A 27,555-nucleotide genomic window follows, 5' to 3' on the forward strand; every position below is an offset into this window, starting at 1 on the left:
GCTAAACAGTGACTTCCAGCAATGTAAAACTAAAATAATCATGTTAGCCTCTTCAATATGCAATTCATAAATTTACTATATGGAATGAATTTATAGTTAGGCCAATGGGTTGCACAGGTGGTCAAAGCCCAAAAGTCAAATTCATTGAATTCTAGCTTAGAAGTCAACACAAAAGAATGAATGTAGTACATGTAATGTCTAGATATTGGGGGAAACTGCTCTCCCTCTTTTTTTTTTTTTTTAGTGGCACCAGATCCTGCAATAATGTTGGCACATCACAGATACTGACCACTTTGAAGGTTCCCCTAAAGTCTTTTTATTTCCAAAGATAAAAAAAAAAAAAAAAAAAGAAACATGGCAGTCTTTTGTTTGCTTCCTTGACCAAGAAAGAATCACATTTGCTTCCAAAGAGAACAAATTTGAGACATTTTGGAATTTTGAATTTATAGATGTTTTTAATTTTTTTAAATTAAAATATTACAATGGCTATTTGGCCATACCTGATTTTCTTTTCTTTTTTTCTTTAATTTATACACTTTTCCTTGGACTTTCTATTTGTTTGGTCAACTTTCTTCATTATGTTTAGTTCTTATCGATTCACTATTTTCTTTACTGGCTACAATTTATGGAAAAGCAGAATACTAATCCCAAGTCCCAGCTTTATGAACACTTTACAGAGTCTTAACAATACATATAACTGTAATGCACTATAAAAAAAAAAAACCCACTCATTATTAGATAAAAGATTGCCTTTATTCCATGCATTGCATGCAATAGTGGTAATTATCTTTAAATAAAAAGCAGTTTCCATTCAAGACTGTTTCTAAAATGCACTTTCCAGGAGCAAATGCAATATTTGGGATTAATAGCAAAAAAAAAAAAAATCAAAACAATAACTCAATGTGCCATAAAATGAATTTTATCAAGCAATATTTTGTACATTAGGACAAACACGCCATGTTGCCATTACCCCTCAAACTAGAAATTTTAAATACTAATAGTGGCCTTTAACAAACATACTGAAAAATGTAATTTATCTGTAATAATTTAGCTGTGAATGATTGTTTAAATAAAGTAGCGACTAGCTGAAAATATTTTAAAAAGCAATATTTTTTAAATAGTTCAGAAAAATAGAAGAAGACATATACCTCACTACCCCAATGTTAAACAGTTCAGATGAACATTTCTGTCAAAGGCCTTTTACAGTGTGTGAAGGATTCTCAGATTGCCTAAATGCTTTTCAGACAAGAAAAAAATATCACAAAGGCAGAATATAAACTTCTTTTCAGAACAGGTTATACTTTCATTTTTTTTAAGAAAGTAGCACCTCCTCAAACAACATAATTACTGTTAAGAAATTCTGTGTGGAATAAAATGAACCAATTAACACCATACACGTTCATTGTATTAAATGTGATCACTGAATTAACAATATATCTATATATGTACACATTGTACTGTATGCTTTTGCATCCATTCAAAATGACAAGATGCAGTTTCACTTCATTCCCCCAGTGTCAAATATCAAAATTTGGGAAATATTTTCATAGCATAAAGTGACAAACAAAGCTTGAGTCGCGAAATAGATGGTATGTTTTGAAGTACATGTCAGTATATGATCTTGTATGTACATGAGCTCAGCTCTCCACTCTCTTGTTTGGAGTGCAGGCTGTCATACGAAGCTCTCCTCCATGTTGGAACACAGCAGGAAAGAGTCGACTAGCCGTGGTTTAATCAGCTGCTGGTGGTCGGCTGCCTCGATGCTGTCTGGACAGCCTGCTGCCAGCCTCCTCAAAGCAGCCTGGAGACACAGACACACAGAAATATGTGTTATCACATGTCATGCTGTGCTGCTGTATGCAAGGTCACAAAGTCATGTACATAAATATGCAATCATACATACAACTGGAGGTAAAATTTAAACTGTAAAACTTTATCATGGTCAATAAAAAAAATAAATAATATGCTTGCAGATTATCAGCAAGCAAGAAATAAACTACAGAATTCAGCCCAGGAGTTATTTCAATAGTATGGCATGATTTCTTTCCAACATTCCAACATATCAACACAGTGATGAGCATGACGTCTCGAACCCATTCAGCCAGGAGAGCCGCCAACATTTACATTTAGGATTACAAATGATCTGTGAAAGCTCAGTGTCCTTTGAAGGTAAAAATTCAACATCTGCAAATGCACTACTTAACCCTTGGCTAAAAGGATAAAATGGAATCACATTAATCTGAATAGACTGACAAGTGTGGTTACAGTGAAGAAAGTGGCGTTTCTCACCGCAGTGAGGCAGCCCAATTAAGCTCCTGACCATTATGCGCTTCATATCCCCTCATCGGCCTTAAGATCTGCACTTAATAATACTGCTCAGAATGAATGAATAGCAGAATACGAGCAGGGATATTATTCATGATATGTACATATTTAAACACAATGTGCGAGATGATGCGAACCGGTCAGCTATCTCAACATGGCTTAAAGACACTGAGGCTCAGATATATATTCAATTTTCAAATATTGCCCTGTGGATGTAATTAAATTGAATTGTAATTTGGTGCATGGATGTTATACATGCAGGCCTGTGCTATAATGCCCTTAGTCTGTACCACCGAAGTCACCTATGAGTGCAGCTGAAAATGTATAGTATTTTAAAGGTGCAACTGAAATAGGCAATTTCAATGTTTGAATGATATATTTGTATTGAAGACACGGAGTCATTTACACATTTCTAAAGGTCTGCATGCACACACACATACTTTATAGACACACGCTTTACACCTACCAGGCAAGCGACCAGCACCGAGTCACTGTTATTTCTCTCAGTAGGGGACCGACACAGTTCAATAAGACGAGGAACAGCTAAAGACACAGAAGGAAAATTCAGTTCCACTTTGCCCCATATTGAAGTCAAACCGAGGTGCAAAGCAGCTCTACTTGTGTACAGTAGACCTCGGGGAGAAAGTCATTTTTGTCTTCACTAAAATCAAAAAGAAATGGCATCATCATTTTTTATCTGTCTTTTGTTATATATATGTTGATATATGTTATATTATAAAATATGTGAATGGTTAAATTGTAGGGTTTTGTAAATCATTCCAAGAGAGTTGCTTCCCACAAGACACAGGGGTCTGCAGAGAATGCATGTACATTTAATACATTTGTATTTGTCTGCCTGGTGAAAAAGACTTCTGTCCTTTAAGCCATGATCATTTTCTTTTGTTAAAATAAAAATAAAATAACTCAATTCAACATCTAAAAGGTGCATAATCAGAGCATCACATCTAACTGGTTATTTTGACTCATTCATTTCAATGCAGTACTTAAAGACTCATTTCAGATTCCATCCTTATTGTAATCATGCTTAAAAATCTGTGGCCAAATTATGAAAGAACTATTTTTGTTAAAAGGTTTTTGAAGAATTTCAAATTCATATTTTAAGATATTTTTTTGTTTGCTAATGAAATCCTTTTTGACAACGCCCAAGGCATAAGTAAATTCTAACAAAAGCAATTAAAAGTTTGCAAAAATCAAAAGATTATCACTTTAAGGTCCAGTGGTATTAGGGGGATCCGCTAGCACATAGGAATATACTATTCTTAATTATGTTTTCATTAGTGCACTTAAACTTGAAACTAAGAATCATTATCTTTTAATTAACTTACAATGAGACCCTCATATCTACCTCTTTATAGGCCTCGCGATGTTGCACAGCCGTGATTCTACAGTAGCCCAGAGTGGGGAACCTCAACAGTCGCCATAGAGAGCGCCTTTCATATTTTCACCTGACCTGAAGGCTACCGGAGGCTCATCTATTTGCTTGGAGCGGTAGTGGTCAGGGGAGGGGTATTCATTTGTTTTCAATCTGAAACCTAACCTTTAGGTGCCACTACATCCTACACCCTTGTACTTTAAGACAAGTTCACAAATATAACAGAAACAAATATTTGCATGTGCTTGTTTGGGAGCTCTATAGTGGCCAGAGAAACGCAGTGCTCAGTCCATCATTTTTGCCTGATTTTCCTCCATTTTGTGCTATGTGATATCTGTACTTAATAAATAAGATATGCAGTAACTATGTTGTAAAAAACTGAAAAGCAGAAGTGCCTTTTAGCTGGATGGCTGTTTGGGCCACATCAGGCTCTCTGCTCAAACGGGCCAGTGTGACCGCAGCTTTCTGCTGGACACGTTCACAGGCAGCACCCTCTGATGGACTGGAGGAGGACGGCTTTTCACCCAGCAACAAGAGCAGTCGCTCTATTCCTTTAAGACAAAATACATGGCCTGGATTAGCCAAGAAGGATAAGAGAGATAAAGCAAACAGCACAGCAAGAGAAACCTGGCACCAAAGCAACGCATCTTCAGAAATGCACACAATACCTCATGGAAACAGGAACCAGACAGGCAACAAGTTGGAGACAAAAAGACAAGACTAAACAATACAATATAGTTTGAAACATAGGAAGCAGACATAGACAAGTAAATACATCAGTTTACCAGACAAAATGTCAAAGTCAATATAAAAACGCTCAACACAATAAAAGAAAGAGACAAAGCAGCACACTCAGTCAGGCTGGTTATTATTATTCAGAGGCTCAGGCTCACTGCATCAGGACAATTCAGTTAATAACTGGAGGAACAAAAACTATAACAAACTGACTTGAAATACGTTGAGCAGGTCTATACCAATAGATCATTTTAGCTACTGATTTTGTGATGAATTTTTTTAAACCTTCAGCCATATTTCACTGTAAAACTATAAAATGTATTTGAAAACAAGAACTTAATAAGCACAGATGAGAACAGATATTGTTCAAGTTTGGGTTGACACAGTGTTCTGGGCACATATAAATCCATATATTTTATTTTATTTGTAAAACCAGAGCGTGTTGTAAAGGATCAACTGTATGAGCAAAGAAGACAGAACAGAACAACACACACAAAAATGGGATACAAGTGCAGAAAGTATTAGGTGAAAGAAAGAGAAGCATTGTTAAACATAATAAGTATTGAAAAGCTTTACATTTATGTTGTAAAATATTGTCTATGCCCAGTTTTTGATGTTTTAGTTCAGCTCTTCTGAGCTACTTCACAGAAATTACCCTATGCTGCCCTCTTCAGGATTAAAGAAGAATTGCACAGATTGTTCTTGCTTTTTCATCAGCAAATCAATGGTAGTTCAGTAATCTTTTGTTCTTAACAACAAAAAAAGAACGTAAAATTACATTGAAAAATATAGTTAGAGAGTAGATTACCATGTTCTTGCAGGACCTCAGAAGCACACTGCTCTAAGACTGAAAGGTTTGCCAAGATTGTCACCACCTGGGATTTAAACAATAATGAAAAGTCAGCTTTAGAATCAGATTTATTGACAAGTGGTTTCTACATACAAAGAATTTGTCTTGGTCTAGTGGCCCTTCAATGTGAGAGGGGGAAAAAAAGTGTGAAAACTACATAGAAGAACAAATATTATGAATAATATGATAAAAAAAATATTATGAAAAGTTGAACGCACATACTTTTGAATTTTCGAACTGTTGTTGGTTCAAAGGAAACAATTTGAATTCACTGTTTTCTGAAACATACAATTTTGTGAGAAAGAACACTTAAATGCAGATGTGTACCTGGTCTTTGGAGTAGGGTGTGTCGACTCTCTGGCGGTCTTTGCAGGCCTGCAGCAGGATGTGGATGGCATTAAGCTGCAGGAGAATCTCACAGGCCATGCTATCAAAGAAGGTGATATTCGCCAAGGCTGCGGACGCCAGGAGGAAAACTTCACCACAGGAGGCACTCTGGCACAACTCTGAGAGAATAAAATCTCACTAAGTATAGAAGTTCTAACATAAAACAACAAGCAAGGAAAGTAAACATTGAAATGCCATGTTATGCTTGTTTATAGGTTTTATCTGAAGAGTTTTAAAGAGATGTAACAATTTCACTAAGGTACTATGGTGTGAAGGATTTTATGATTAAGTTTAAATAAACAGTTTAATTAAAACAGTCCTGTACCTTTCTCTATATTCAAAAACCTAAAAACAAACATTGTTTCTCCAAACAACCCTTGTTCAATCCTACTATAGGTCAAAGGTCAGGGTGACATCATCAGCACCACACCCACTCACTGATAAGTGCGGTGACGATGTCGTGCATGCTCTCCAGGAAGCTGGCAAGGTGCTGTGTGGATGTGTGGTGAGGCGAGGTGATCTGAGCCACGACTGCTGCTGCCTCAGCCCTGGATGCTTCCACGCTGCTTTCATCAGTCAAGATGTCCGCCAGGCACAAGATCCCATCCACCTACACATTAGACATATAGAGCAGGCAATGTTTTACAGCTGCAGTGCAATATTCTTTTTAGGTTTTGTTCCAAATTCTATTTATGTCTTATACTTATTTACAATGAACTTGTAGAATCAAATCAAAACGTTTGGGAAAAAAGAGTTTTCAAAATGTTTAAACTATGTTAAACGGCTAATGTTACAAGACTAGACATGAAGATTGATGCATTATCCGACATGTTAAACAGTGGCCTGCTTCATCTATGGTTAAAAGAGAGTGTTGTTCCCACAAATGTGCACATGTGTGCAATGTAATTAAATGGGCTAAAGTTATGGCATTTAAATTGTTTTAACTTTACAGGGTAGCTCTTTGATTTAAATTAAATACATTACATTATTGTTAGTTCATCTGTATTATTAAATATTATGAAGATTACTAAACTCATTTTAGCACCATGTGCGGTTTAATTATCCAGGTGCAAAACAAATAAGTAAATTGCCTGACTCTCTTTATGTGGGGGCATCATTTGATGTCTTGATTGTTACTACTAATATAGAGAGCATGGTGCTTACTAATACTCAACAAATGCTGTTCTCTTATGGACCCTATCTTTGTTACACATTAACCTTTAGCACTTAACATGCCATACCTGCACATAGAATGCAGAAAGTAACCTGTTTGCTTGTAAACTTTGTACAATCCCGTTTCCAAAAAGTTGGGAGGCTGTGTAAAATATAAAAAAATAAATAAAATGCGATGATTTGCAAATTATGTAAACTTTGATTTAATTGAAAATAGACTAAAGACAACATATTAAATGTTGAAACAGAAATGGTATTGCTCTATAAAAAAATATATATATATTCTCATTTTGAATTTGATGGCAGCAACACATTTAAAAAAAAAAGTTGGAACACTGTCAACAAAAGACTGGAAAAGTTGTTGTGAGAGTTGTGTAGCTCTAAAATAAGCACTTGGTGCAACTAATTTGGTTAACTGACAACAGATCAGTAACATGATTGGGTATAAAAAGAACATTCCTGGAGAGACAGTCTCTCAGCAGTGAAGATTGGGAGGGGTTCACCACTCTGTGAAGGGCTGTGTGGGAAAATAGTGCAACAATCTAACAATAAAGTTTTTCAACATAAAATTGCAAAGAATTTGGGGTTTTCATCATCTACAGTACATAATATCATTAAAGGCTTTGGAGAATCACAATAAATCTGGTACACAAGTGACAAGGGCAAAAAACAATATTGGATGACTGTGATATTTGGGCCCTCAGGCGGCACTGCATTAAAAACAGCCAGGAATCTGTAGTGGGTATTACTGCATGGGCTCAGGAACATTTCTGAAAGCCATTGTTGGTAAACACAGTTCATCGCTGCATCCACAAATGTAAGTTTAAACTCTACCATGAAAGCAGGGAACCATGTATAAACATGATCAAAAACGTCACTTCCTCCTTTGGGCCCAAGGTCATTTAAGATGGACTGAGGCAAAGTGAAAAACTGTCCTGTGGTCTGACAGACCAAAATTTTCAATTATTATGGGAAATCATGCAATGTCCTCCAGGCTAAAGAGGAGAGAGACCACCCAGCTTGCTATCAGTGCACAGTTCAAAAGCCAGCATCCTTAATGATATAAGGGTGCGTGAGTGCACATGGCATGGATAGCTTGCACATCTGGGAAGGAACCATTATTGCTGAACAATACATACAGGTTTTAGTTCAGCATATACTGCCATCCAGATGTTGTGTTTCTTTCAGGGAAGGCCTTGTTTATTTCAGCAAACCAATGCCAAACCGCATTCTGCACAAATTACAACAGCAACTGTAGTAGAACAGTCTGGGTGCTAAACTGGCCCGCCTGCAGACCTGTCCCCCATTGAAAACAATTGGTTCATCATAAAACAAAAAATACAACAAAGGAGATACTGAACTGTTGCGCAGCTGAACTTCTATATCAGGCAAGACTGAGACAAGATTTAACTTTGAAAACTCTAGCAACTGGTCTCCTTAGTTCCAAAACATTTACAGAGTGTTGTTAAAAGAAAAGGTGATGCAACACAGGGATTAACATGCCCCTCTCCCAACTTTTTTTTAAAGATGTTACTGGCATAAAATTCTAAATGAGTATATATTTTTCATAAAACAATTACATTTCTAAGTTTAACATTTGATATGTTGTTTTTCTGGCCCTGTGATGGACTGGCGATCTGTCCAGGGTGGACCCTGCATTCGCCCAATGGGAGCTGGGATAGGCTCCAGCCCCCCCGTAACCCTGTTCAGGATAAAGCGGATATAGATAATGGATGGATGGATGGATGTTGTTTTTCTTCTATTTCCCATTACATGTGGGTTTACATGATTTGCAACTCATCGCATTTTGTTTTTATTTTTTTACATTTTACACAACATCCCAGTCTTTGAAAACAGGGTTGTAAAATAACATTTTGTCACCAGTGATTGGCTTTATTGGACCCGTTACGTATCAGTAAAAATGCCCATCCTGCATGTGATGAATTACAGTATTCTAATCAAAATGACATAAAAGCTTGGATGACCTTCCCTAGATTAGGCAGATAGAGAAAACACCAGATGTTTTTTTTAGATGCTCCTCAGGTATTAACAATATTTGAAAAGAAAGGTCACCAGCATGTGGCGTCACAGTGGTACAGTGGTTAGCATGGTCCTCACAGCAAAAGGGTTCTCAATAGGTTAGGTTAGGTAGTTACTTTATTAATCCCCAATTTTCGCTACAGCAGCATACAGGAAAGCAATAAAAAGCAATAAAATAACAGTAAAAAAATATCAAATGCACAGTATATACAGTACAGTATATATATATAAACAACCAAGAAACACAGACAACAGTGTTATTGTTGTGTGATGGATTTTGCCAGAGGTGAGTTATTGTACAGTCTTATTGCGGTCGGCAGGAATGATCTCCTGTATCTGTCCTTGTGACAGCGGAGCTGGAGGAATCTTTTAGAGAAAGTGCTCCACTGTAGATATAAAATAGAATATAGAATAGAATATAGAATAGAATAGAATAGAATAGAATAGAATAGAATAGAGTAGAATAGAATAGAATAGAATAGAATAGAATAGAATAGAATAGAATAGAATAGAGAACAAACGAGGACAAACAAAGATGGATTTATCATTAGCTTTCTCTCTCCCTGTCTTACCATTTTTCCTACACACAAACACACATACACACACACACACACACACACACACACACACACACACACACACACACACACACACACACACACACACACACACACACACACACACACACACACACACACCATACATTCTGTGGTGCCAGAAATTGGAATATGATAACTTTGCAACCAACACAAGGCCAATTCATGGCTTATAGACTATTTGTTTAATGCTTTTTAGGCTTTGTCAGACTTTTTAAGGATCCCTAAAAGCCTTGATTGGTTGTATGATGTCACCTTTACTCCTTTCACATGAAGCCCCAAATTGGAAACAAGTTTTGGACTTTATTGTGTCGTTCTTGACATTTTAAAGTTTCTTATTCTTAAACATGCAAAATAGCAAATAAGGTGATTTTAAAGGGGCAGATTTCTGACTGTTGAACTGAGCACCCACTTAACATTACATTTAGTCATGGCTAGACTCACAACATATTTGCAGCATAAGTTTCCATCCAGACAGACAGTGACATGTCCAGGGTGTCAGCTCTGCCCGTAAAGCCATCACAATTAAAACACAGCATGTGGATTAAATGGCCACCTCCGGAATGAGCCTGCCACTCAGAAACTTTTGTGTATCTGGCTGGCATTGACACAGGGTGTATGATTCATCAGCAGGAAATATCGTAAGTGGCAAAAAAATAAGTTTGCATGAGGGCATGCCGTCATATTTTGATCTCATCTTTGTGTTTACTTGTGTCTATATGTGGTAATCAGAGTTTGGGGGCCTCTGAAAATAAAGGAGCTGTAGGGTCAGGTCTTCATCCACTTGGGGGCAATGTTGTTCAGTTCATACAAACTTTACTACAGCGTCTGACTCTCACTCTGCATATGTCTGCAGTTCTTCTTCTTGATGTTGAAAATGAGCACATATTCTGGGAATCATCCATACAACCTATTAAACTCTATAATTATAAACTGCAGGTTTGGGATTTAGATTCTGAAACATTTAGTTTTCTTTATTAGACATTTTGGAAAACAGGCAATATGCACTTTATTTAAGAATGCAGGAAACTAATGTCTGTGATGCACAGCCACCGTTAGTCATCTCTCCTGAAACCAAAAGTTTACAAAAACACATTTACAGTGGAGCCAAATCGCTGCTCTCAGCCAGCCACACCTGTCAGTCTTATCTGCTGATGAGCATCAGCGCACTGAGCTTCACAAGGCAATTCCCTATTTTTGTCTCTGTGGACGTCAGCACCACTGTGCCAGCGCGACCCACTGACGTGGAACAATCCACTCTCCACACCCCCGTTCATCTCTTGCTGCCCACCACCACCCTCGTCCCAACCTCCTCATCTCTAAAATTGGATGTTCCCTAACTCCTCATTTACTGGACAGAGGATATATCTCATTCAGTTTATTCTTAGGGCCGAAGCTTATCTACTTTCTTTCATTTTTAAGTCATAACAAAGTTTTCAATGCCTGCTTACAGTTTTCCTTGATGACACCCAGTTGTTTTCGATTATTTCTACTTGTGACCAGGTCAAAGAACTGAATAGTATTTTTCTGTTGTAGAAATAAAATCCTACTTGTAGAAACCCACATTTTAAGATGAAAACCTTTCCTGTGTTTTGACACTACATGAATACTTGGCAGAGAGGCACATCCAGGCTTCCATACCATGACTACTTTAGTCTGTATGACACATTTACCTCACTGTCAGGGGCAGTGCTTGTTGAATGTCAAGGCCTTCATATTCAGTTTCTTAACTTTATTTTACACTGCATTTTAGAACTGTGAGTTAAAGGTTGAAACTTTAATTTCCTGTCAGTCACAGTAAATATTGCAGTCATCCACCCTCTATACTATATAAACCAATGAGCATTCAAGCTCGTAATCAATGAGCAACTTTGACTTGCCACAACTCACCAAGCTACGATTATATAATGTTCAGTTGGGGATACAACTATGAAGTATAACTATCAATTAGCAGTGCAGGTCCATACTGGCCCCTTTTCTTGATTACTGTTTTCAACAGTGACAGTTGTATTTCTCAAGCCTGAGCGATCGCTGGTGCGCAGTTGGTAACGTCGACTTGCCTGACAGCTTTTCCCCCGGGACGAGACTGCTAAACTGGGGCGGACTTTGGTTCCCATTAAAGAGTTTTCACACTTGGATGATTCATGCTGTCCCAGCTGCTCCATACATGAACAGACACCGTTGTGGCATCATTATTCGCCGGAATCAAGTTATATTTGTCTTTCTGTAAATGCTCGCTCGACACAGGTGCGTCTGTTGTTTATTTAGGTTGAATTCTCAATAGAGAACAAACGAGGACAAACAAAGATGGATTTATCATTAGCTTTCCTCTTCCTGTCTTACCATTTTTCCCACACACACACACACACACACACACACACACACACACACACACACACACACACACACACACACACACACACACACACACACACACACACACGGTGGAAAAGCGGTCAGGAGTTCCCAAATAATGATCTCATTGCTGTGCACCACATATAATCACTGTAAATCGTGAGTTACATTTTGGTGTATGTACTGTATAAATATGTTACAAAAACAAAAACAAAAAAACATACTTAACCTACACATCACATGATACGTCTTTTCTCTCTGTCTCCTCGACTTTACGGTAGAGTTTTAATAGCAGCTCCTCAGCCCTGAGGAAATGGAACTGCGTGAACTCATTCATGAAAATTGAATTAAGTAAACAGAAAGCTGGAAAACGCAACTATTGCCGTCAAACGTTTCCCCAAAAATACAGTCAGTAATTACAGAGTCAACTTTTGGCTCCTGAACAGTATGGAAGTGCCACATGAAACATAACTTATTCATGAGACAATTCACTGTTTAATTTGGTACACCCTACCGGTTTCTATACTGCATTTTACAATCATGTATGCCAGTAGTAAATGGTAAAATCCCAGGCAACATGTTTACCCTCTTCAGTACAGGATAAATGAGTCTTGACAGTTGGGTTTATAGGAAACGTGACATTAACTATGGTCAATACCAGCATTAGCACCAATGTCAAAAGATTATGTGTGGTTTATGAAATATAACATAATTATCTAGGAAACTGCATTTATAAATGTATTAAATAATGTTTAAAGAACATTGTGTTATCATTTAATTTCACAGTGAAGAAAAAAAGATTTAAGACTAAATCTTTCCTTTAACTCTTAATCCTTCATGATTACACACTTTCTTTCTGTGCAGTGGAGCCTCCTCCTGCTGCCATTGTTGGAACATATTCCCCTGTAAAAAATAAACTATGGCCTCCTAGTGGTACCGCGGGGAAAAGTGAGAGTATGGCTGAATGAGTACTGAGTCGAATACACAGTGCAGCTAGAAGAAGGAACAATCGCATGTCTGAGCAAAAACGGCCCCTGATCAGTGTAAACATCAACTGGCACTGCCATGATTTTTACTGGAAGAATTGCACTTACTTACTTTAGATTTATGTCATCTCCCTTTCTTTCTCTTTCTTTTTCTTCTACACATCCACGTACCCATTTTTCCATAACACCATCTGCATTAGTGCCTCGTGTACCACTCTCTTCCCCACTTCAATTGATTTTCTTTGCTTCCACCCACAGGCGACAGATAAAAACTTGCCAGAGTGGCCAATATCACATCTGTACCTATGTCAGTGTCTATAAATCAATGAGTAGCGTCCTTTGTCTTTTTTGTGGCACATTAATACATCTCAATGTATGGGGACAGAAATATTTACCCAGTCATGTGATCATATGATCCCATATAAGGATGTCACTTTAAGATTATTACATGGTATAAAGTGAGGTTTAGGTGAGAAGATCTTAGTCAGAATCAATTTGAGAAATAAACCTTGGGAGTGCCTCACTTTTGCAAAGTGGGGGCTATTTGAGGGCTGAATGTAACAGTCTGCCCTCGTTGTTGTGTTTTTTTGTCTTTTAAGTTTTTCATGTTCGTTTCCTGTTTTATTTTGTTCTCACTGTTGTCTCATTTCAGGTGACCTAACCTACTGCCCTCGTGTATTCCCGCTGTTGTGATTGTCTTCCCTGCCCTGGTTGTTTCCACCTGTGTTTAATTATCTATTCACCCTCGTGTATAAACTCTGCGTCTCCCTTACCTCCTTTACTAAATCATTGTAGTTCGCATGCTCTTTGTTCCAGCGTTTCTCCTAGTGTTGTGAGTTCCTGTGGTCTGTTTATTAGACCTTGCTTTGTGCCTCACCCTTTTGTATCTTTGCCTGATCATTGCCTGCCTGGTTTTTGGATTTTGGACTGAACGTGACTGTTTTTGGATGTTCATTGTCTGTGCTTGCTTTTGCCTGTTTTTCTACATTATGTCTGTAAAGAGAGTATCCTGTCTCTGAGTCGTGCTACTGGGTCCTGCTGCCGGAATTGTTTCAGTAAAACAGGGTTTTAAGTTTCAAATGAGTTTTAGCCGTGTTAAGATTAGGATTAGCAGCGAGGAAATGCAATACTGTATATGTCAATGACGAGAAAGAAAGCTGTGTGTGGGTGTTAAGGAGAGAGAGATTTACCTTGTCCAGTTGGTTAATGCCCTCCTCCACACAGCAGATGGAAGCCACCGTTCTCAAAGCATGAGCGTAGAGGTCTCTGAAGCGGTCCTGCCTGCAGATCTTGAACAGGGCCACCACAGCTCCTTCCTGTGGAAAAAAAAAAAATGATAATTTTATGTTTGAGACCTGGGGAAAGATTTCAGTCCTTCATAAATCTGTACAGATGTCACAGTGCTGTGCTCTGTTTGCACGCGACAGAAGCAATTCTGGAACTTTATGATTGTGCCTAAGGAGAGGGTTTATGTATACAACAAGCAAAACTGTAGCAATAAATAGGAGCTCTGTGGCTCTACACTTCATTGCTGTTCCTCAAACTTGCTACTACCCAGATGTGTGAGACTTAAACAAAGTTTCATGAACTGAATTTAAATTTAGAGAACTAAATGTAGATTGGAGAATTTTCCTTGAGGATCACTTGCAGTTTCAGAGCAAATTCATTCAATTTCATAATTTAACATTTGGTTTCAAATTTATTGAAATTCAGTTTGAAACTAATAAATTCAATAATTTACTATATGTTTAATAGTAATTTCAGTTTTTTTTTTGTTTTTTTTCAAAAAAGTTCTTTGTTGCGTTTAAGTAAGAAAAAAAAATCGTATTAATTTTTCCAGTGAAAATTGAGAACAGAGTCAATTCAATTTCAATTCAATTCAATTTTATTTATATAGCGCCAAATCAAGACAGAGGTTATTTCATGGCACTTAACACATTAAAGTCCTTACAGCAAGACTTTACAATATTATACAGAGAAACCCAACAATTCAACAATTCCCACATAAGCTAGGAGGGAAAAAAAACTCCTCTTTAAGGGAGAAAAACCTCCAACAGAGGGAAGGAAAAACTCCCTCTTAACAGGAAGAAACCTCCAACAGAACCAGGCTCAGGGGTGGGCGGCCATCTGCCTCAACCGGTTGGGGTGAGAGGAATCCGGAACATAAAGAAAACCCAACTCATTTGTCATTTTATTTTTCACTTGTTATGTGTATATTCACCTGTACTTCAGGAGGCTTGTGTATCTAACTGAGTGCTAATCCTCTCCCGCTGTTTAACAATTACACCATGCCTATTAAACAGCATTTAGCTTGAGGCTGAGGTCATGTGTCACACAGTCATTTACTTTGGTTGCAGTATTTTACTCCATCATTAATGTTGGTATGCCCTTACTTAGCGTGACTCATTGCTGCCACACCTACTGTTTGCAGGCTTCCAAACACTTGCAGCAAATTAGTTGGAGTCGGGTAAAGATCATGGTCTTGGTTTATAAGTCTGGAAACGCAACATGATTATCAATATCAAGGCTTCAGAGTGTGATCCTGTTTGTCAAGTGCGACTAAAGCTTTTCATAAATACATTTTTTTGTGCGCCTAAAGTGTGTCAGCGTGTGCAGACATTAGCCTTTGAACAAATTTTATAAACATATTTTCTGACCTCTGCTGAAGGCAGCATTATTTGACTGAAGTGAATCACAACAGAGTTTAAAGTTTGGGGGAATTACAGTGTCATAAGTCCATCTAAACTTTCTGTAGATAGATTTTGCTGATTGTAGGGACATTAATGAGCTGCAATTTATTCCAAAATGCAGCAAATGTGTTTCAGAGCTTTTGAACCACCTTTAAATACTGTGCCAATCTTCAGTCATTTACAAAATAATTACCAGTATGTTTGACAAAAATAGCTAATGCCTAAAATGTGTGTTACTGTGGCTCCAAAACAGCAGTGAAAACTTTTGGGTGTACCTACATTATGTATGTGTTAGCGCACCTAAATGAAAAAGTAGTGTGCACAATGTAAAAAGTTAAACTGGAGCCCTGAAAATTTAACCAAACTCACAGTCATTCCCTAGCCTGGTTGCTTTTCCTGCCTAAATCTAATCATGTGCGACATCCACCCTCACAACCTCCCCGTGACTCCAGCACAGTACATACAAGAAGTTTAGCACCTCATTCTCTCAAAAAATATTGCTTGTGAACATAATCAAGGTTGCTATAACATTTGACAGCACAATGCAATTGGGAAAACAATTTAGTAATATCCTGATGTAAATCCTCAGCTTCATATTTCCACATTGATGCATACGCTTTGTTAACAAAATAAAATTAACAAAATGCTTAAGAGCTTATTGGAAGAATAACACAACACAACACAATGAGGTATCCAGAGTTGAGTTCTTCTATGATGACTTTTGTGTTGTCTGTTGGACACTGTTTGTGAATGTGGGATAAAAAAAAAAGGCAGGTAGGTTGGGAAAACAACTTTCATCCAGAGTACAACTCTTAAGACTTTCACAGGCCTGATATTAGGTTTCACCATCAAAATATACACTATATGTTATTGTCAGCTCTTGTCTTAAAACACTCATTATTGTGCAAAATGATAGCTCAAATAGCTCCTTGTTAGATTGTGCTGTTAGAGCCAATAAGTCCAGCAAATCTAAGCTAATTGCACCGTGCTGGTTTTAAAGAGTCCAAGAGACCCGCAATGACCAATGGATTTGGCCAGCTTTACTAAGGGAGACTGCCAACCACAGAACCTATCAAATGGCTCACACAATTTATCATGTCAGGTAAAAACAGCGGAAATATACATATTTCATGAATGGAAAACACTGAGCAGAAAAAAGATGATCAGCCATAATGGCTAAGCATTTTCTGCTGGATTACGCTTGGTGTAAACAAACAAAAATAGCTCCAGTATTGGCTTCATGTCTACTCCAAAGCACCCATCTCACAAAAAAAACTAAAACACTTGCAGGTAGAAATTCACTGTGCAGATAACTCAAAATTACCTGGAGAAGACAAAGCCTGTAACTACCACCATTATCCTAATAACCCCATTATACCGGGCTGGCATGTCTCATGCCGCTAAGGCCATGCTGCTCGGGCTTGGAGTGGTTAATCATCCTGCCCTCCAGCCTGACCGTTCCTCCCTGTTCGCTGCCTACGCAATATTGGTCCACCGTATCTGGAAGAACTGCCAGACAGTTTTCAGAAAACTGTAACTCAGGAGAGGCTCATATGCTGATTCCAACTGCTGCGTTAGTGATGGAGAGCCTGTTGGACGTGTTGTATTACTGTGATGCAAACATTGCTTAAATAATGTTTCGAGCAAGCCTATGGAGAAAATCAGATGGATCAAACACATCTAAGTTTTGTTAAAATTTTAGGAACCAATATTATTTTGGCATATTTTGAGTTTATTTAAAGTTTAGTTTGATAAATAGTTCTCCTGGATATTGAATATTTCCAACAAACTATATCCGCCTATATCATCTTTAAGCAATATTACTTAATATTGCGATGATACAACAAGTTACCATCTAAATAAAATATGTCATCAAAATGTATTCATATTGTGGGGATTTTCGCTCTCTAAATACAAAACTTTACGTTAGTGTAATCTCCATTTCCATGTCAATACATGGGGTATGACTAACGACTGGAAAACAATCAGTCGCATCAGCAGAAGCGAATGTAATGTATGCAATGTTTAGCACTCCAGGAAGTAGTCCGACCCTCAGTAGCGACATAGCAACAGATGATATCAATGGAGTCATGTATTTTTAAGATTTTAGCATTGTGGCATGTGTTAAAACATAATCGGTCAAGCTAGTCGCTGCTAGGATTTTAAGTGCGTGACTATCCGTGGTGTTATGGTACGGGTGCTCGGATCCAATTTTGCCAAATGGGTCACATTTAATCAACCTTTAACAAGTAAAAACAACATTATCTTGCATATTATATGAAATTCAATTCCAATTATATATTGTCATTGAGAAGGCGGAATGATATTTCTAGTGATGAGCAAGGTGTGCTGTTATGCTTATTTTAGCACGTTCCAAACGAACAGTTGAACAATCAGATCGCTGGGTCTGAACTACTTGTTGTATAATTATTTCTACCTTCATTTGTCTGATCTATGGTCGTTGGACTGTATTTCATGCTTTCAATTCAATTCAACTTTATTTATATAGCGCCAAATCACAACATAGGTTATGTCATGGCACTTAACACATTAAAGTCCTTACAGCAAGACTTTACAATATTATACAGAGAAACCCAACAATTCAACAATTCCCACATAAGCTAGGAGGGGAAAAAAAACCTCCTCTTTAAGGGAGAAAAACCTCCAACAGGGGGAAGGAAAAACTTCCTCTTAACAGGAAGACACCTCCGACAGAACCAGGCTCAGGGGTGGGCGGCCATCTGCCTCGACCGGTTGGGGTGAGAGGAGAGCATAGAGAGAAAAGGCCAGCATAGAGATACAAGAGAATAACTGTTGGTGGAGACAACAAGTGCAGGGCCGAGACATGCAGCTCCATTTATCCATTAGCTTTATGGTCAAAATGCTGAAAATATACCTCTACCTGCCTGAGGTGCTTCGCAGGGCAGCAGGTCATCAATGAATGTAAATACCTCCTGCATAGTCTGGTCCCAAAACTTTGACAGTGTTATATTGTATTTTTTTCAGCCCAGTATCATGGCGAAGTGTGTATTACACACACTTTCTCACTAAACCTAAGAAGAACACATACATAAACAGAGGAAGGTCATGTGACAAACATCACTCAATGTGAGACCAGTGCTGTTGAGTAGGAAACAGTTCACTCTGTTTCAAATCCATTGTGCTGCTGGTCTCTGGTGCTATCGCTCCAGATTATTATGGCATTTCAAGGCAAAGACGTGACAGTGATACGCTTCCGCTAGAGGACAGGCGTATGTATTACATGCTTTGCCTTGCTGGTACCTGACAAATATCAAGTGTGCTTAGCAGAGTTCAGGCTGGGTTAACAAAAATACAGCCCTTAGTCTTGTAACAAGCAAAATATTTGTTTTCCCTCTTTAACTGGATGTCTATTTCTGTTGCATGATGGTGTTTCATGTACCAGCTAAACACATTCCCGTGATATATGATATGGAGAATTTTGCTACATACAGCTGCTGTAATCTTTCTTGATCTTGATCTTGAGTTTTATTCAGACATTTGTCTATTTGTGGTTGATGCGCCTTTCTATTTATGTCATCTGTTTTCCTTTTTCACACATTGTTAGGCTTGTCGGTCGTTTCTTTCCCTTCCCTTGTCAAACAACAACTTGCACTATTGCTTCCACTGACTTCATCCTCATTCCTTAAATGGAGCCAACAGAACACATTTATTCTCACATGCATGCATTTTGGTACTTGCTGCACTCATGTGAAACTTGACTACTCATCTGAAAATGCTTCTCTATCCATCAGTTTGCATGCACAGACCTACACAGCATGTAATTTCTTTCCATCCCATAGTTTTCTGAATTGTACCCGCTGGTCTGTTGTACTTTTCCCACTCAAAGCCTGCAGTTTCTTGAGCTGCAGGAAATATATATCAGGATATGCAAACCACAAGATTGTCAGGAAAAGTTTAATCAGATTTCCCTGGACCTCACTGAGTTGTTGAACATAGGGTGAGTGGTAGAAGCTAAATCCAACTGCTTGAACACTTCATTTTCATCCAAACGGGGAAAAAGACAAGGGTGAATAAATAAGACTTGTCTTTGTGTGGTTTAATATAAATATGGACATCACTTGAACATCTTTCTGGGCTGCATTGCTCTTATAAAATTTATACGCACACAGTTGAGATGCCACACTGACTCTCACCATCCCACACCCCATCGTTTATCACAGCAAGGACACCCATACAGTATGATACGTCTGCCAACACAGACGCATCAGCATCCATCATGACAGTAGATAAACACTGAGACAGTAAACTCACTTGTACATCATGACACAATCACTCACACATTCCAGGTGCTGTTTAATTTAGTGCACAATACATGACTTAGTTTTAAACACTTGGCTCATATAACATTATTTTTACGCTGATCCTTCTTACGATTGAGTGTGCATTTTGTTACTATATTTGTTGGTGCTTGTAATTCCTCTAGGAGTCCAAAGACGTGCAGACGTGGTGAAAATAAGAGCCCAAATAACCGTAAAAATATCAGTTTGTCTGTAGTTTATCCCTGGAACAGAAAAAAAAAGATAGAATGATTGACTCGTCTGGTTTTGGTGGATTCAGGAACACATATCAAAATGTTGCTTTAATATGTACAGCATTTATTCCGTTTGTTTTGTCATTATGAGTGGCTCATGGATGCAGTTCAGTCAGGGGAGACAAATCAGTCATGATTGTGGGATTACTGAGTGTTTGATATGATGTATTGACTTTGAGGAGCCATGTAGCCTGCTATGATCACTTAATGAAAAAACACACAATTTTTGTTCTATGTTTTCTACAAGGGACACATGTGATCCACATGTGATCACATCATATGCAATATATGATCACCTGGTGAAATATCTGGAAGATTTTTCACATAGGACACTACATGGGCTTGATACTTTACACCATGTAAATGTTCCAAAACCACGTTTCCCATGGGCAAAATGCATGTTTTACATGTGCACAATTACGTGTCACGTGGTAACATGAGTTTTTTCACATGTAAAATGGATGTTTTTTTCTGTAAGGGATAGCATACACCTTACAAAAGAGGCACATGAGAATAAAACAACAAATAAGTTTTAGGGCATGAGATGAGAGATGTTAGACGTCATTTTGTTTACACACATTTTGTATGTTTTTAATTTAGTATTGACAGTATTTTTTCAATACTGTCATTTGTAGATTTATTTTAATGTATGCTAATAAAAAAAAGTTACTTAAGTAAATTGAGAAGTTTTTAACGCTTGTGATTTATTTCTTGTGAACTGTATAGTTTATTTAAAGTTGCTAAAATCAACATTGACAATAATATCAACTGATGAAATCACTACTTGTTTGTAAGGATTCATTCACAATGACAAACCCACAAAGACTTACTGCTCCACTCTGCAGCTCCTCCCAATTCAAACTCAAGAGGAGTATTTTTAAGCATCTTTGAGCTCATTGTTTTGGCTTTACAGCCTGTATTTTAGCTCTTTTGGTTCAGTCTTGAGTTGAGTCTGGGATGTCTTCAGCAACTGACTGTTGTTTGTGCCTATGCACCAAACGGCAGCTCAGACTATCTGGCCTTCTTGGAGGTGGTGGGGGAAGTCCTGGAAAGGGCGCTGCCTGCTGACTCCATAGTTCTCCTGGGGGACTTCAACGCTCACGTGGGCAACGACAGAGAAACCTGGCAGGGGATTGGGTGATTGGGAGGAATGGCCTGCCTGATCTGAACGTGAGTGGTGTTTTGTTACTGGACTTTTGTGCTAGTCACGGTTTGGCCATAACAAACACCATGTTTGAGCATAAGGTGGCTCATAAGTGTACCTGGTACCAGACCACCTTAGGCGGAGATCAATGATCGACTTTGTAGTCGTATCATCGGATCTGTGGCCGATGTCTTGGACACTTGGGTGAAGAGAGGAGCAGAGCTGTCAACTGATCACCACCTGGTGGTGAGTTGGATCAGATGGCGGGGGAGTCGGCTGGAAAGACCTGGCAAGCCCAAACGTGTAGTGAGGGTAAACTCGGAACGTCTGGCCGAGGACGGGTGACATTGTTGGGCGGTGGAAAGAGCACTTTGAGGAACTCCTAAACCCGGCCACCATGTCTTCCGGAGAGGAGGCAGCGTCTGAAAACTTGGAGGGGTGGGGGGTCGCACCCATATATCTGGCAGAGGCCTTAAGGTAGTCAAAAAGCTCCTCGGTGGCAAGGCACCGAGGGTGGATGAGATCCGCCCTGAGATGCTGAAGGCGCTGGACATTCCTGGACTGTCTTGGCTGACACGCCTCTTCAATGTTGCATGGGGGTCGGGAACAGTGCCCATGGACTGGCAGACCGGGGTGGTGGTTCCCATTTTTGGAGGGTGTGCTCCAACTATCGGGGTATCACCCTACTCAGCATCCAGGGCAAAGCTTATGCCAGAGTGCTGGAAAGGAGGCTCTGACCGTTTGTCGAACCTCAGATTCAAGAGGAGCAGTGCGGATTCCGTCCTCATTGTGGAACAGTGGATCAGCTCTTTATCCTCGCAAGACTACTGGAGGAGGCCTGGGAGTTTGCCCATCCAGTCTGCTTGTGCTTTGTGGACTTGGAGAAGGCTATCCACCGGGTCCCCCGGGGTTTTTTGTGGGTGGTGCTGCGGGAGTACGGGGTGCCTGACCCGTTGCAACAGGCCATCCGGGCTCTGTACAACCGCAGTAGGAGCTGTGTTCATATTCTTGGCAATAAGTTCGACTTGTTTCCAGTGGGTGTTGGCCTCCGCCAGGGCTGTCCTTTGTCACCGATCCTGTTTGTGACCTTCATGGACAGGATATCTAGGCGCAGCCGGGGAGAGGAGCACGTCGGGTTCGGGGGTCTCCGGATCACATCTCTGCTGTTTGCAGATGATGTGGTCCTGTTGGCCTTTTCGGACCGCGACCTCCAGTACTCACTGAGGCAGTTTGCAGCCGAGTGTGAAGGGGCAGGGATGAGGGATCACACCTCCAAATCTGAGGCCATGGTTCTCTGCCGGAAACCGGTGGATTGCTCCCTCCAGGTGGGGACGGAGTGCCTGCCTCAAGTGAAGGAGTTTAAGTATCTTGGGGTCTTGTTCACGAGTGAGGGGAGGATGGAGCGGGAGATCGACCGTCAGATCAGTTCGACTGTGTTGGTGAAAAGGGAGGTGAGCCGGAATGCAAAGCTCTCAGTTTACCGGACGATCTATGTTCCGACCCTCACCTATGGTCACGAGCTCTGGGTCGTGACTGAAAGAACGAGGTCGCTGCTAAAAGCGGCCGAAATGAGTTTCCTCCATAGGGTGGGGGGGGCTCAGCCTTAGAGATAGGGTAAGGAGTTCGGACATTAGGAGGGAACTTGGAGTTGAGGCGCTACTACTTCGTGTTGAAAGGAGTCAGCTGTGGTGGTGCGGGCACGCACAACTGGCAGGAGACCCCGGGGAAGACCCAGGACATGCTGGAGGGATTATATCTCCCAAGTGGCCTGGGAACGCCTCGGGATCCCCCAGCATGAGCTGGAAAATGTTGCGGGGGAGAGAGAAGTCTGGGTCAGCTTGCTTGGCCTGCTGCCACCACGACCCGACCCCAGATAAGCGGAAGATGGTGGATGGATGGATGGTTCAGTCTCACTGCTCTCACGGGAGATTTTTCCAGCAGAAGGCAGTTGTTTTCACTAAAATACCTGACACAATTTGCTCAGCACTAACTGGCGGAGCATTTAGTAGCTGAAAAATCAGATACTTCAAGAGTTGTGGGAAAGCAAAACAAAGCTGAAAGGAGATCAATTATTGAACTTTGTGCATTTGTCTGAGAAAATGGCTCCCTGTGAATGCTTATGTTGCTCCTGGATGGCTAAATAAGCATCTGTTTTCTAACAAGTATTTACAGCTTGTTTTTGCTCCCCCGAAGTATCCAAAAAGAAATAAATATAATTTAAGTACTCAAATCTTTAATCAAAAAATATCGTTTTAGTTTATAGTTGATAATCCTAAGTGAAAACATAATTAATTGTGTTAATCCTTCTACAAAATGTATGACCTGGTAGCAACTTCCCATTCAGGTTGATATGAGCAAGTTAATGAGAAAAACTGATCTCTTATTGGCATCATGTACACTATTCTAGATGGATGGAAATTACAAGTTAATACCTAATTATCACACAATTCTTTCATTTTCCCCAGAGAGCTATCATTGCCTTAAACTGTCTGGTGTCCATTATGATCTTTAACATGGTTAAACTCCACCCATCTGGTGCGTTAACCTCTCCATACACAGCACATCACTCACTAAACACTGTCAACAGCCACACTGGTAACAAGATGGAGAAGGCGGAAAGATCAGCTCCCCACCCAAGCATTTAAACGGCTAATTGCAGCTATTCAAAACAAGTGCGTGAGTAAAGTCAGCAGGCTGCGGAAAATTATAATGAGGAAAGAGCTTGGTTATGAGCCAGATGATGTGCACTACTGTGAAGGGTGTGTATGTGAGAGTGTGACAGCCAGACAGCTGGAAGCTAATTAATTCAAATGGCAGGTGGACATGTTTTGTATCGGGTATTCATTAGCAGCCATTGGCAAGCAGGTTTTCCTTAAACACCTCTCTGAGGGTTCAACCAGCGGCACTACACAGGGGGTGAAGATAGCCGGAGTGGATTGAAAGGTAAAAACACCTGAGCAACCTGCATTCATGATCAATGCTTACTCCTAAGCAGAACTGACAGTATTGATCTGCAAATTTGGCTGCAAAGGAACCGATGTGTGTGTGTGTGTGTGTGTGGGGGGGGGGGGGGCTATCAGGAAGAGTCTTATCAAGAGTATCCTGATAGCATCTGGCTAAATAAATAGTGACCGACAGAGACTTGCTGTCTGGCCTCTCTTGTCTTATCTCACAGGGAAACAGCCTTTTAGATGCATGAAGAGATAGCTGGCACATGCAGGTCTACTGGTCTGGATGAAGGATCTGAGTCCACTGGTATGTCCACAGTACCTTGGCGATGATGCTGCAGAGCTGAGGCCCATCCTGGGTGAGGGACAGCAGATTGCTAATGGCACTACCGATGGTAAGAATGCTGTCTGATGATTCAATCTGTTTGATGAGGACCTGCAAAGGAGATGAAACCTTAAGTACTTTTTAAATGGATTTAAAAATGCAACAGCTGCTGTGTTTTTAACATTATTCATATGTGTGGGTAAGTGGCCAAGGGGCAACCCACCCACTTTTTTGTGAACTACTTTTTTTTTAAACCATCGCCATTTTGTTTTTGGAGCCAGAAGTGACCATATTTAGATGAACTAGGGAGAGCAAGGGTGGGACTGAGAACCAGAGGACACTATGCCTATAGATCTATACAGGAAACTAGACTGCACCCCAGGTATGTTAATCAAACCAGGCACACCTTAAAGCCTACCTTTCCTTGAAGCCTAATATCTAACTAATTATAAAATATTTTCCAGGACCAGAACAATGATTAGAAGGAGTTAAAGTTGCAAATGACACCAAATGACTTATGGAAAAAAAATGATAGACTCAGTCCTTCATGACATAAGATTTAGCATGACAGAAACCCAGAGGTGCCTTCAGTGGTATTGCACTTCAAGGCACTTCAGTATTATCTTCACTTTTCAGTGCTTGGGTCTAGATTAATTTTTATATACAGTCTATGGTAGTGACATACATTGCTGTTTTCAGTCGTTTTTGACACTACCCCTCAATGACATCAGAAACAGAAATTTCAAAATCCCAAACAATAATGCTGTCCAACCCACATTTATTCACATATGTGTGAAATAGTCGAATGGTAATCTTCTTTCCTAGTACCTAGCCTAGTATTACATTTATTTGCCAAGCGTTACACAGCTTATCTGTAAGGCAACCTACAACATGCTTGAACTATTAAAAAAGTTAATTAGATCTGTTTTATCTGCATCAAAAACTCAAGTGATGCCAGTCATAAGATACAACATCATAGCAGTAAATTATTTCTCCATAAAAATGAACTTTTGTCCTGCTGCCATTCATTTTCTGTCTAACTCCAAAATAATAATATGCTGGTCTTTCCACCCAGCACTTGACCAAACACAGCTGACAATCTGAAATAAACATATAAGGGGAGTTAGGAATCAACACTACTATGTCATACCCGGATCTCATTGGCCAAAGCCATGTCAATCATGTTGCTGAATGAATCACTGACATCTGTAAGGATCTCATGGATGGCTTCCCTCATGGATTTCAGGAAAAATTCATCATCAGTGTGGAGGCACCTGTGGGTGAGGGAGTGAAACATATTTTTCACGTAAAATGTTCCACATAAATGTCTGTTTTTGTCTATCTTTCTTGGTTGAATTGGCTTTATAGTTTTACCTCTCTGTAATATTAGTCAACTCCATGCACTTTTCCAATAATGATTTCTCATACTGCAATGAAAGAAAAAAATCATGTTAAGAAATGATAAAACACTAAGAGAATGAACAGACTGTAAAAAAAAAATTAATAATAATACTGCATTCTTATCCAAATCTATCCTATGAAGAATATTTCCACAATGAACTTGTCACTTTGTACTTTTAACTTAACAGCTCAGGGATTTACAGACAACAGACAGGCACACAAGTGAAGCACAATAGTGTGGGTTCAATTCTAATTCATTTCTATACATAAACAATTATTGCTCTCTGGAGAGGTTTATTATTTTAGTTTTTTTTATGTTAGTAGCAGATATGTCACCGATGACTGATGCTACTTTTTATCCTTTAAAAAGGGCCCTATGTCATTGTTTTTAGTTTTTTGGAATAAGATAAAAAATCATACCTTCTGCATCTCAGGTGGTGTGCTCCTGGCAGTGCCGTACTCATGCACCAGTGAACGCACATGGCAATTTACCCGTACGGCCGTGCTGTGGACCCTCTGCCAGCGCCCCTTCTCCAGCCGCTGGAACATCTTTCCCAGCTCCGTGCTGATCACCAACGCTCGGCGAAGGAGTGTCTGCAGGTTGTTCCTGGCAACGTGGTCCCCTGCACCAGCCCCGGAGGCCACAATCAGCTCTCCCTGCTGGGAGTCTTCCTCTACTCCAATGGGTTTGGCCTGGAGGACGCACATGCACTCTACCTCCGTCATGTGGCGGAGGTCCTCCATCCAGCGCTGGACTGAGTCGACCTGCAGACACTGCACCCGGGTACTGTGGAATAAATGAACACAGAAAATGTATTAAAAAGGCAATGTGACAGTAAGAGCAATGTAACAGTAAGAGCTAGTTTGTTTACTTTGAAATGATGGAGTGAGTAGAAGCTTTTTCTTCATGTAATCAAGCAAAAAGTATAAGACACAAAAACAGAGATGTGGATTTAAACTTACCATTGTTGTTCACTATACTTATTAACAGTGACAGACTATCAGAAGGAATACCTTGTGTCCTTATGTGTTTGCATGCATTTACATTGATGACTGTAGTTTCAGCCAAAAGGGACTTAGACACCTTAGACTGCCCAAATGGACTGCCAGGTTTTGGATGTTGTTGAACTATGAAGAATCAAAAGGTTAATTTGACCCCCTGATTAGTGTGTGAAAAGAAAATTATGTTTCCTGCTTCTGAATTGACTTGTCAAGAGAAAATTAACATGAATTGCCTATTTGGTTTCCTACTATTTCTCATTGTTGATTATAAACTTGAAGTACAAATTGCTGCACAAACAGTGTCACATCCAGATACTGTATGTGAAAGACAGTGTTGTCGGAGATGTGGGAAGTACTTTGTGCTCACCGGACTGCTGAATAAAGCTTAAGCTGATTTATGTGAAAACTTTAATCATGTTTGTCTCCTCCACAAGAAATAACATCCTTAATCAGTTAGAAAATTAAGAAAGTAGTTTCCATAAATTGTAACTGGTTCTGCAGACAATGACAGATCATTTAAATTGGCTGTACATCAGTTGTCCTCTCTTTATGTCATCTCCTTTTCCTGTTAATTCCTTTTTTTTTTTATTACATTACATTTTATTTAGCTGACGCTTTTAAGCGACTTACAA

The 27,555-nt window shown here is 39.5% G+C and overlaps 2 protein-coding genes across 2 annotated transcripts in view; both read right to left on the minus strand.

The window, feature by feature from the left end:
- Positions 1-27,555, minus strand: part of LOC138619177 (nuclear receptor-interacting protein 3-like) — a 260,883-nt gene that overhangs the window by 92,573 nt on the left and 140,755 nt on the right. The gene's annotated exons all lie outside the window — the stretch shown is intronic.
- LOC138618984 (protein inscuteable homolog) lies at positions 669-26,704 on the minus strand. Its single transcript, XM_069695113.1, has 11 exons — positions 26,342-26,704; positions 25,895-25,947; positions 25,671-25,794; positions 24,518-24,631; positions 14,031-14,156; positions 6,129-6,300; positions 5,631-5,809; positions 5,262-5,328; positions 4,114-4,269; positions 2,792-2,868; positions 669-1,801 (listed from the first exon to the last, which is right to left on the minus strand). The coding sequence occupies exons 1-11, from the start codon at positions 26,663-26,665 to the stop codon at positions 1,673-1,675; spliced, it is 1,521 nt and encodes a 506-aa protein (XP_069551214.1). The 5' UTR covers positions 26,666-26,704; the 3' UTR covers positions 669-1,672.

The sequence above is a fragment of the Brachyistius frenatus genome, unplaced genomic scaffold (genome assembly GCF_029030835.1).
Source record: "Brachyistius frenatus isolate BFR_SWC_R1_liver_20210118 unplaced genomic scaffold, ASM2903083v1 Contig_19, whole genome shotgun sequence".
In the NCBI taxonomy this organism is placed as follows: Eukaryota; Metazoa; Chordata; class Actinopteri; family Embiotocidae; genus Brachyistius; species Brachyistius frenatus.

Bases quoted from the DNA above. Each gene is read 5' to 3' on its own strand.
- LOC138618984 (XM_069695113.1), bottom strand. From the start codon at position 26,665: ATGGAGGACCTCCGCCACATGACGGAGGTAGAGTGCATGTGCGTCCTC. The intron at 25,795-25,894 runs GTAAAACTATAA...CCTCACCCACAG, and splicing joins TTGACTAATATTACAGAGAG to GTGCCTCCACACTGATGATG. The intron at 4,270-5,261 runs GTAATCTACTCT...TTTGTCTTAAAG, and splicing joins TGAGGTCCTGCAAGAACATG to GAATAGAGCGACTGCTCTTG.